Consider the following 12,486-nt stretch of genomic DNA (forward strand, 5'->3'; position numbering starts at 1 on the left):
ACCTATATCAGTTTACAATGTCACTTTCTATATTTCACCTCTCACGATAGCGTCTTTCTTTCTGTTCCTCTTTCCAGGTTCTTATTACTGTACTTACTTTAAAAAGAAAAGGAAAATCATCATCCTTTGCTTATGAATAATTAAGATTAAGTCAAATTAACATATATCAAGAAGCTTAAAACAATCAAAAACTAACTTCTGCTGTAATTTACTTAGATTATGCAATATCAAAACAATCAAATCTATTATCATCTATGTTAACACTTTATTGGAAATGTACACTGGGATATTTACTAAAAAAATAATACTCAACTTGATTTTTATTAAACTTTACAACACAATAAAAGACTACAAAAACCTAACTTAATACAAGGGGTTTTTAAATTCTTTAAAAAAATACAAATAATTACCATAAAATTTAAAAAGCACCCTGATTCTTTTTCTTATATATTCTAACAGTGAATCTTAAAATTGAAATAAAAATGCCACAGAAAAGCCCTAGGACAAAAGACAGATTTACTTTAAAATCAAAATCGTTCACAAAGGTAACAAAAATTGTCCAATTAGAGGTAAAATAAGACCTAGTACTAAATCAATGCTGTAAATATATTTTACTTTAATTATGAAAACATAAACCAAAATTTTTAAATGATTCAATTTCAGTAGGCTTTAAGTAAGTTATACTGCTCCTACTTTAGAACAAGTTAACATAGCAAACACACTACCTACTGTGAATTTGTGAATTTATTTATTTTTTGTTGTTGTTTTTTTTGTTGTTGTTGTCTTTTTGCTATTTCTTGGGCCGCTCCCGCGGCATATGGAGGTTCCCAGGCTAGGGGTTGAATCGGAGCTGCAGCCACCGGCCTAGGCCAGAGCCACAGCAACGCTGGATCCGAGCCGCGTCTGCAACCTACACCACAGCTCACGGCAACTCCGGATCGTTAACCCACTGAGCAAGGGCAGGGACCGAACCCGCAACCTCATGGTTCCTAGGCGGATTCGTTAACCACTGCGCCACGACGGGAACTCCTGAATTTGTGAATTTAAACAGATTAAGAAATGTAATACAAAATACTGTGGTAAACTATATCCTACATGTATTATTCTTGGGACAACTAGCTATATCTCCTGTGATATATCAATTTTTGTAGCTGGAGGTGATGCGAACAGGGAACAATAGGATCTGAGAGTACTGCAAACAGGGCACAATAGGATCTGAGAATACCCATGAGGGAGGAAAAAAGCATTACATCCATACCACAGTTATCTATGGGTAATGCTGCAGATGGTAGCAGAAAAACAGTAATGGCTAAACAAGGGTGGGATGAGGAAGGACTATACAGCAGGATATTTTAAAATTTGTGAAACATTATTAAGGACCAAAAGGCAATACTACTAGATATTCTAACATGGCAATTAAAATAAGAATAAATTGGTAACTCGGTGGCTTTAAGGTCTCATGGGTTATTCTAACATAAAACCTCAGTTAATATTTTACGTTCTTTTAAATTTATTCTAACATTCAAAAACACAAGTAAAATCATACCAACTTCACCCCAGTGGAAAGGATTAGTGCTGCCTGTTGTACAGTTATACACCATGATGTTTCTTGGTCTGCAAACACAAAGATCAAAGCAATGAAACAAAAAGAGTCCAAACTTAACCAATCTAATGATACTTAAGTAGACAGAAACAAGAAAGGTGGATACCTTTTCTAATGCTTTAAAAATTATCTTTAAAGGATTAATGGTTGTGTCTGAACAACTATTAACAACTACCCTTTTTTCATCAAAATAACTATTTATAAGAATTTACAGACTTCATATTTTTCTTCCTTGTATTAATAGGAGTGTCTCTTTTTTACACAAGGAAAAAATAACAGCAAACAACCTTCGCTCTTCTTATTTCTTTCCAATTTTCAGAGGTTCTCTCTGAAAAACATTTTGAATTGAGTTCCCTTTACCAAAAACAACATATTTATATGATCACCTCCCCCCCTTTTTTCAGGATTTAAAATACTAACTTCAAAAATAAGGCAGTTTGTTGTTTAGGAAAACAGTTACGAGACACTCAGATGTTTAGGTTTAGGTGTTACGTAAATACTATTACTCCCTTTTAAAGGGAGGTCCATGAAGTTGATTAAAGTGCTCTACTGTGCATGTTTGATAAATATAAGCCATTCTCTGTGAGTTTCAGCTCTTTATATATGCCAAGTTTTATAGAGAGTTTTAGTTTTGATTTTAAAAAATCATGGGAACCATCTCTTTTTTAATTTTTAATCCAAAAGACCTTGTCCACCCTGTAGGTAGTACACAAGAATTTATATTAATTCTTAATTATTGCTGATGGAACCACTTTATCACCTGTGATAAATTAACTCTTGCAGTTGAAAGTGACAACACCCACATAAATATCAGTATGGGAATATCGGTTCTGAGAGGTTAATTAACATTAGTTTCCCCATCTCAGTCACTATATATTTAACAAGCAACATTGTCATCTCATATACCTATTAACTCCGGAATACCAGGCTGCTGCAAGACTCGTGTTGACAACTACATCTACAGGAACAAGATCTGCAAGGGCATTGTTGGAGGCACGCATTGTTCGAAGAATTCCTTTCCCTGCCTTTGTTGAAATTAAAAACAACACTTTAAGATATATAAGCCAAAGCGCATACACACACATAAAGATACACAGAGAACAGAAAAACATACAGAGTATTCAATAAAACAAAAGGCTTACTTACCGCAATAAAGAGACCACTTGGTCCATTAAAGTTATCAATCCATCCCTAATACCAAAAAGTAAAGAAAGGGAGGAGCTTAGAAATATTATGAAACTAGAGATTCATCATTTGCAATCTGAAACTCCACATATATACCTAGATTCAGGCCATAATATTTCTCCCCGTCCTAAGCAGAAGCAGCCTTCCTCTGGGATTGCAAACAACTACGTAAAATCATTTTCAAAGGGTTATCTACTCTCCCTTTAGCTCTCTGCAATGAGAATTTTATAAAAAGGAGCTTATATCTGTCAAATACTTTAGCTAAATTAAGATTGTTCAAGTTTGGGAGTTCTCGTCATGGCACAGCGGAAACGAATTCGACTACGAACCATGAGGTTTCGGGTTCAATCCCCGGCCTTGTTCAGTGGGTTGGGGATCCAGTGTTGCTGTGAGCTGTGGTGTAGGTCTCACAGGTGGCTCAGATCTGATGTTGCTGTGGCTGTGGAGTAAGCCGGCAGCTGTAGCTGCTGTTGCTCCGATTGGACCCCTAGCCTGGGAACCTCCATATGCTGCAAGTACAGCCCTAAAAAACCAAAAAAAAAAAAAAAGCTCGTTCAAGTTTGATTGATTTTGTGCTATTTCCTGAGGCAGTATCCTGAGATTATGGGGAAATGGTAAATCCCCAACAAAATCAGTGAATAAAACAGAAGAGAATAACATCAAAGCAACAAAAGAGATGCTACCATTTATTATTGTTACAGAAACCTAAGTTTTTCCTAAGTCAATTTATCTCTTATTTAATATCTATGTTTTCTCTTAGTTCAGGGATTCACAAATACTATAATGCTTTGCTTGTCTGCAGCAGATCATAGAGAACTCTTATCTTCCTTAGATTGGGATCTCTACAAGGAGGAGTCTTTCTCTTGGAAAGTCTGCCTCTTTTTAGTACTAAAAAGTAAGTGAAATAATATAAGATCCTGAATAGTCTCATCTCTATTCCCTTCACCTCTACAAGGGAATTGGCCAATAATTTTAAAAGCCAACGAACACTGATATGTCAGAGTCTGATTTCTTACCAATCACAAAGAAAACTCAGAGGGCCTGGTCTCCTTTGACTCCAGATAACACCATAGCCTTTGATTTAATTTTCAACTAACATTTTTGAAATGCTGATCTGCCTTTCTACACATGCAGCATTACAACAGAAATAAAAGTACCAATAAGAGTGTCTCTCTGCAAATGGAAACAACTTTCGCCATTATAAGCCCTGTTCACTCTTTTATACAGAATTACAACTTAAAATTCTATATTCCAATTACTTACAAAGATTTCTAACAACTTACTGGAAAAGGTTCTTTCCAACTGGCACCAACAATTGATGGCCTTACGATCGCCACATTTAGCTTTGCTCCTTCTTGTTGTACAACATATTCTGCCAATGCTTTTGTGTATATGTATGTATTAGGTCTGTCTCCTATCAGTTTTGGTGTGATATCATTTACCAGGCCATCATCCATCCACCTGATAAACAGAGAAATTACATGCAAAATGATTTTCAGATATTTTATTTATTTTTCATTATAAAATGAAAAACCACCTAACTTTGTACATATCAAACGTATCTGTGGCTCTGACTCAAGGGATATGAAAACACAATTTTCACTAAAAAAAAATCCACAGAAGTTAGTTTTACTTTAAACATCAACCACAAGTCCACATCTCTTATGTCCAATTTCTATATCCAAAAAGGTCTGAAAACTAAGAGTTCTTTCAGAAATCATATGGTAGGCAGCAAAAAATGAATCAGAACTGACTTATGCTCTTTTCTTTTCTTTCTTTTTTTTTTTGGTCTTTTTTTGTCTTTTTTGCTATTTCTTGGGCCGCTCCCAGGGCATATGGAGGTTCCCAGGCTAGGAGTTGAACTGGAGCTGCTGCTGCTGGCCACAGTCACAGCCACAGCAACACAGGATCCAAACCACATCTGCAACCTACACTGCAGCTCACAGCAACAACAGATCCTTAACCCACTGAGCAAGGCCAGGGATTAAACCCACGTCCTCATGGATACTAGTCAGATTCTTAACCCCGAGCCACAAAGGGAACTCCCTTATGGTCTTTTTTTTTTTTTTTTTTTTTTTCTCAATACTACTTAGTGTAAGTATTCATATACTTCACATGTTAGATGAGGGGTGCCCACCCAGATCTAGCTGAAATTATGTCATATTATATAGTACACAGATTATATTTCCTTTCTAAAGTCTAAATAAATTCCCAAATATATCTGGCCCCAAGGGTTTCAGATTAGGAATTACGGACTTATATATAATCACTGTAATAGCAGAACATGTTAATTACATACATTTTAAGTGAACATACATTTATAATTAATAGTAACTATCTAGTAATCAAAGTATTTAAGGTGAAGCACTACAAATTGTTATGCTCTTGGAGATCCCGTCATGGCACAATGGAAACAAATCTGACCAGTATTCATGAAAACACGGGTTCAATCCCTGGCCTTGCTCAGCGATCTGGTGTTGCTGTGAGGAGTGGTATAGTCACAGATGTGGCTCAGATCTGGTGTTGCTGTGGCTGTGGGGCAGGCTGGCCGCTGCAGCTTTGATTCAACCCCTTCCATATGCTACAGGTATAGCCCTTAAAAGCAAAAGATAAAAAAATCTTAAAAAACAGTACTAGGAGTTCCCGTCGTGGCACAGTGGTTAACGAATCCGACTAGGAACCATGAGGTTGCGGGTTCGGTCCCTGCCCTTGCTCAGTGGGTTAACGATCCGGCGTTGCCGTGAGCTGTGGTGTAGGTTGCAGACGCGGCTCGGATCCAGCGTTGCTGTGGCTCTGGCCTAGGCCGGTGGCTACAGCTCCGATTCAACCCCTAGCCTGGGAACCTCCATATGCCGAGGGAGCGGCCCAAGAAATAGCAACAACAACAACAAAAGACAAAAAAAAAAAAAACCAGTAATAAAAACTGTTGTACTCTCACTAGCAAGACTAACAAATACTGGGGTAAATGACAGAAATAAATTGAACCATGCTTTAATTCAATTACAATCTACTAGCAAGTCAAGAAATTCCTCCAATTCTCTCGGTGTCTCTGAAGAAAATGTCTACTTTTTCTTTTTTGGTCTTTTTAGGGCCAAACCCGCAAGCATATAGAGGTTCCCAGGCTGGGGGTCTAATCGGAGCTGTAGCTGCAGCCTACGACATAGCCTCAGCAATGCGGGATCCAAGCCTCATCTGTGACCTACACCATAGCTCATGGCAATGCTGGATCTTTTGCCCACTGAGTGAGGCCAGGGATCAAACCCGCATCCGCAGGGATGCTAGTCAGGTTCGTTAACCGCTGAGCCACAACAGGAACTCCTCCTAGGCTAAATTTCTAATTCCAATGTTATGTTCTTGTTTTCAGATAGTTTTCCTTACTGTCTATGACACTATGAATACTTGTGTACTCACTATGCTGTCAGTATACTAATGATACCCATACTAATTGATGAGGATGCATAAAATGGCAACATACTGGCTAAGATTAGGTGACTTTGCAAAATCACTCAAGCACTCAGGCCTCAGTTTCCTCATCTGTAAATGAGAACAAACAGTGCAGACTACCTACTAAGATTTGTATAAAATTAAGTGAAATAAATAGCTTGCAAGATTTAGAATGCTTTTTTTTTTTTTTTTTTTTTTTTTTGTCTTTTTGCCATATCAAGACAAATTTTCTTCTGTATGTGGAAGTACTTCCTATGTATGGAAGGAAAAGAATATTACTAAAATTGAAGGGAGTCTGATCCTCAATTTAGGAAAAATTTTGAAAAATGGGAGAGTTGCTACATTCAAAAACAAAAACAAAAAAACAAAAAAACAAACACCAAACAAACAAAAAGTCCCAACACTGGCTAAGCCAGTAAGCTTTATCACTGGAGGGAGTTTAAGAGCCAATCTATGCGTTATCCTAAAATTGTCTGTTGGCCAGATTTCTTTGTAAGCAAAGAAGGGATATAATAGAAGGCTATACCCTCTTTCTTAGCAACTCAGATGTTTGGATATTTGGATACACCAACTACTAATAAGAGAAAAAGTAAAAAGATTTATTAACTTCCCTCTCCCAGAGATATTAAATACTTCTGCCTACTGACCTGTGAGGAAAATGAGGTAGATATTTGTGACTATCTAAGAAACAGAGTTAGAAAACAGATACAAAAAAAAAAAAAAAAAAAAGAAACCAGGGAATTACCATAAGAATGTCTCAATAAGCTCCCATACTTAGTAATTTTCTTACAATCTGTCTACTTTCTCATAGTAACTTCTGAGAAATCCTTAAAGAGAAGGACTTCTGTGCTTATTTTAGAAGAAAATTTGGAGAAAGAGCCATGAACACTCTGTAGCACCCTTGGGAAGAAAAGAATCTGACTGAGAAAGTAGAGGATGGTAACTAAGGAGCTGAAAGTGTATAGGATCTCTTAGAAGAAAGGAAACCTAACAAATAATAAAGGAGGAAAAAGCCCACAGAAATATTATGAGGATTAACAAATATGCAAAAATATGATGGATACTGGAATTTTCTCTAATTACAGTCTACAAAAGAAGAAAAGACCCTTCTCTTTGTTCCTGCTCTGATCCTATTTGTTTGTTTCACTTGATGAGAAAGTGAAGGCTGAAGCAAGGAAAATCCTGGATGTGTATTTCACTCACTCCTAACCCATCAAATACTCACAAATATTTCTCTAGCAGTAACTGACACTAGGATCCTAGTCCTCAGAAAGATGATAAACAATAATAGTAAAAGTATCAGTTAAAGATCCCCTAATAATTCAAGGCCCCTTTGTAGATATAACCTATGGAAAACATGGGATTAGGGGCGCCAACCCTCTGTACAGTCAAAAATGCACATATAACTGTATAGTTAGCCCTCTGTATCGTGGTTCTGCATACAGAGATGCAACAAACCACACACTGTGTAGTGCTGGAGTACGTATTTATTGAAAAGAATGTGCACAGAAGTGAACTCACATAGTTCAAACCTGGGTTGTTCAAGATCCAGTTGTACTCCATTGGGCAAAATTAAAGGACAATCTTTTAATAAATCAGACCTTGCTATTGAAAAGTCAGGCATTTGTCTCCATGGTATCTGGCACTTCTTAGTGGTTAAGACTGATTCCCTGGAAAATGGAGATTCTAATACCATGGATGAGTTGTTCAGAGGCTTTCCTCCAAACTATGACATCCTGTCAAATGTGAAAGCTCCACATTGGCTTTACCAGCGGTCATTTGGGTACAAATTGATAACAAAAAAAGTACATAGTAAATATATAATAATTTGCTGAATAAAGAAGATGAACGTATACATAGGTGTGGAAAGAGAGAGAGAAAAAAAGAAACTAAAAAAAGACTAAGAGATAAATGTAAACAGAGAAACTTGGATCCAAAGTTTAGGATCAAAGCAAAGGTATAAAAATTTCAAACAAACATACTCTAAAGAATTAATCAGCTTTTGGGGATCCACAGGGGGTGGATAGACTACTTCATCAATATGCTTTCGATTGCAGTAGGCATATGCTGTTGATACATGCATAAACACTTCCAGATTCTTCATCTGTTGTGCAAGCAGAATAAGCTGTCGTGTAGCAATCACATTTAACTGCACAGCATCTCTGTAAAATAAAAAGTGACAGTAAAAAATTGGGAAGTTATATCATTTTCGTAAATGTAAAAAACCCTTATTTACATTTTAGAGACAGAAAGAAAGGGCCAAAACCATTCTATCAGTTGTGTTTAAAATTTTTCCGATTATAAAATAAACTTCATATTAGAATTCAAAAAATAAAAGCAGGCATTTAAAAATTTAAATTACCCAGAAATAGACACAGAAAATTTTAGTCCTTAGCATTTATGCATACATTTTCAAGTCATTAGACTTCTTTTGCATCTTGATTTTTCTGTTTCATAAAATGACAATACCATAAGGAGATGTGAGAATAGTTAAGTAATTTTTAAATGCTATGGCAGAATCGTCAATAAGGGTAAAACAGTCTAAGAGAACTCAAAAACATTAAACTACATTAACATATAATGAGCAGAAATTATGTTCACTTCTTTTTGAAGCAATTAATCCAAATACCTTTTTAAGACTACCTTACAAAATTCAAAGGGGTGTTATAATTAAACTAGTGCATTTGTTACAAGAGGTACATGCAAGACTCAAGATAATCTATATATTCTCTTCTTGAAATTTATTTTGGGTAAATAATTTCACAAATGCAAAAGTATATATGCAGAATTATGATCCATGAAGCATCACCTAGGAATAGCAAAACCTAGAGAGCCCAAATATTCACTGTGAATGAAATGTTTTAATAAAGTGGATACTTTATCATATGAAAGAATACAGCCGCTAAAAAAATTACAACAATTATAAAAACATAGAAAATCTGTATGAATAATATTTTTAAATACATACATTATAAACTGAAGCAGGATTTAAAAATAAGACTCTGGGAAAAGATCTGGGTTCAAACCCTGGCTTGGGCAACATACTGGCTAAGATTAGGTGACTTTGCAAAATCACTCAAGCACTCAGGCCTCAGTTTCCTCATCTGTAAATGAGAACAAATAGTGCAGACTACCTACTAAGATCTGTATAAAATTAAGTGAAATAAATAGCTTGCAAGATTTAGAATGATTTCTTTTTTTTTTTTTTTTTTTGTCTTTTTGCCATTTGCTTGGGCCGCTCTTGTGGCACATGGAGGTTCCCAGGATAGGGGTCGAATCGGAGCTGTAGCTGCCAGCCTATGCCAGAGCCACAGCAATGCCAGACCCGAGCCACGCCTGCGACCTACACCACAGCTCACGGCAACGCCGGATCCTTAACCCACTGAGCAAGGCCAGGGACCAAACGCACAACCTCATGGTTCCTAGTCGGATTTGTTAACCACCGCGCCACGACGGGGACCTTAGAATGATTTCTAACACAGTCCCAAAATAGGCATTCAATAAATATTACTTAAGGGGTGGGAAGTTTCAGTACTCTAACCTCACTTTTTGTTTATAACTTGAGAAAAAAAAGTTGAAATAATACCAGTAATACTATGGTAAAGCTGGCAAAGTAACACACTGTTGTTGACACTATAAACTGATATAACTGATCCAAAAGAGACTAGGACAAACTACCACGAATTAAAGAAATGATATAGTTATCACTCCAGTTAACCTACTGAAAATAACTGAGAAAATGCATTCTTTTGTTTGTTTGTTTGTTTGCTTTTTAGGGCCACACTTGTGGCATATGGAAGTTCCCCAGCTAGGGGTCGAATGTGAGCTACAGCTGCTGGCCTATGCCACAGCTCACACAACTCCAAATCCTTAACCCACTGAGCGAGACCAGGGGTTGAACCCACTTCCTCGTGGATACCAGCTGAAGTCATTTCCACTGCACCACAATGGGAACTCCAAAAACATGTTCTAATCCTAATTTTTCAAATAGAAATTAAAATTCCCTAAATACACTATACTAATTTATGTAAGTGAATATTACATAAATTATGGTATAACAACATGATGAAATATTATTACATTATGAAAATTATAACTATAAAAAAATTCAGGAGAATGGAAATTATTTCAGTAAGTAAAGTTACAAATTCTCCATTTATATTTTATGTAAAACAATATATTTTCAGAGACCATGAGGAAATTTTTTAAAAAAATATAGCTTTGAGTACTTTCTAAAATTCTTACATTTTCAGTATTTAAGAAGAAAAAATATCTGCTATTCTTTTAAAAGCCCAAGATATGTCAGATAGAATCTGGTCCACTCAACCTTAAAGCAGTGCTTTGATGCCTACCACATTTGCAAAACATTGGGAATGGGGAGGGTACTGTTTTTGGAAAGGTATACAGAGAAGATCCTATTACAGGTTTCTGAGGACAGGACAATAAGTTCTGGGTCACAAGGAACAACAAATAATTCATGAGACGAAAAACTCCTGGGCCTTATTTTTCTTTTAATTTAATACTATCTGAGAACCTAGGAAAACATACTAGAAGAAAAAAATTTTTTAATGAAATAACTCGGTTGGGGGGTCTTAAACTCCTTGGTACATCTTTTTTCTACCTTATCTCAACTGGGAAGGGGAAATCTGTTAAAATAAATATCCAGCAAAAAAAAGACATTTCACACAGAGAGGATACTGTCCGCTGGAACGTAAGGCAATGTGCTGTTTTCTTTTGCATTTGCAAAACAATGGTGGCAGGAAGAGTAATGTTTTGGGAGCAGGACACAAAGGATATTCTGTTACAGGTTCCTGAGGATGGTGACAGAATTTCTGGGTCACTGAAAATAAGGAATAACTTGAGAGAGGAAGCACTCCTCTGCCTTGCCTATCCATCCCTTCCCACCCATCTGGTGACTGAATGCCCAAACCTGAAGGCAATTTTGTGCCCTCATAAATAACTCTCAGTATCTCTGCCAGGCTAGTATCCTCAATCTGTTTTACCAACATCAAATTTCTAATCCTTGAACTTTAGGCTGAGACCCTGACACGTTAGATCTGAAAGTATTTAGTAGCACCAAACAAAAATAAAGTTCTCACTATGTTTTGGATATATGGATTCATAAATGCACCTTATTTAACACTGGCTTTTGGCGGTAGGGGAACAGGCAAAATGAACAGATCTTTATAATTATGGTCCATCACTAGTGTAGACATAGAAACTACTTCAATAAAGGAAAAAATCAACTTAAACTGACTATAAATTTTCTTATTCACCTGTCTTCTATGGACATCTTAAGTTGTTCAAAATCTACGTTGAGGAGTTCCTATTGTGGCTCAGCAGGTTAGGCGCCTGACATAGTGTCCGTGAGGATGCAGGTTTGATCCCTGGCCTTACTCAGCTGGTTAAAGATCTGGTGTTGCTGAAAGCTGTAGTGTAGGTCACACATGCGGCTTGGATCCCGTATTGCTGTGGCGTATGCTGGCAGCTACTGCTCTAGTTCAACCCCTAGCCCAAGAACTTCCATATACTGAAGATGCGGCCATCAAAAGAAAAAAAAATTCTAACTTGATAACAACTTCTAAGACCATAAACCAGGGCTCTCATGCTTGGCATAATAGACACCTGTGAGTTTATTAAAAATGCAGATTGCTGGACCTCATCCTTAAGACACTTTTAAATGTCTGATTTAAGTCCTAGGAAACCACACTGTACATAAGTTCCCAAGGCCACTCTGATATCTTCCTCATCACTCCCATCCCCACCTCTGAGAAAATACAACCTGAATGAGATCTCATCACTACTGCTGCTGATTTTTTTTAACCTAATGAAGATAAAGGCACAATGTCTAGGGGCCAATTAATCAATCAGGGTAGGGGACCCAGACATTTGTAATTTATATCACACCTAAGGCACTTGCTAAAAATGAGAATTTCTGGGAGTTCCCATTGTGGCTCAGCGGTAATGAACCTGACTAGTATCGATGAGGATGCAGGCTCGATCCCTAGCCCCACTCAGTGGGTTAAGGATCCAGTGTTGCTGTGAGCTGCAGTGTAGGTCACAGATGCAGTTCGGATCCCACGTTGCTGTGGCTGTGGTACAGGCCAGCAGCTGCAGCTCCCATTCAACACCTAGCCTGGGAACTTCTATATGCCACAGGTGTGACTAAAAAAAGCAAAAATGAGAATTTCTGATTATTATCTGAAATTCTGGTTATTATCTGAAAACTAGGGGGTCTGACTTGGCAAGGAGAG

At 37.0% G+C, this 12,486-nt stretch overlaps 1 protein-coding gene across 5 annotated transcripts in view; it reads right to left on the reverse strand.

Annotated features, from left to right (window-relative positions):
• Positions 1-12,486, reverse strand: part of FAR1 (fatty acyl-CoA reductase 1) — a 72,874-nt gene that overhangs the window by 19,561 nt on the left and 40,827 nt on the right. For all 5 annotated transcript variants that reach the window (XM_005661118.3, XM_013994548.2, XM_013994547.2 and 2 more), the window contains 5 exon segments: positions 8,215-8,394; positions 4,072-4,249; positions 2,750-2,794; positions 2,510-2,628; positions 1,547-1,614 (listed from right to left, as the gene is read on the reverse strand). In XM_005661118.3, coding sequence (XP_005661175.1) covers positions 1,547-1,614; positions 2,510-2,628; positions 2,750-2,794; positions 4,072-4,249; positions 8,215-8,394 — 590 coding nt within the window.

This window comes from Sus scrofa, chromosome 2 (genome assembly GCF_000003025.6).
Source record: "Sus scrofa isolate TJ Tabasco breed Duroc chromosome 2, Sscrofa11.1, whole genome shotgun sequence".
In the NCBI taxonomy this organism is placed as follows: Eukaryota; Metazoa; Chordata; class Mammalia; order Artiodactyla; family Suidae; genus Sus; species Sus scrofa.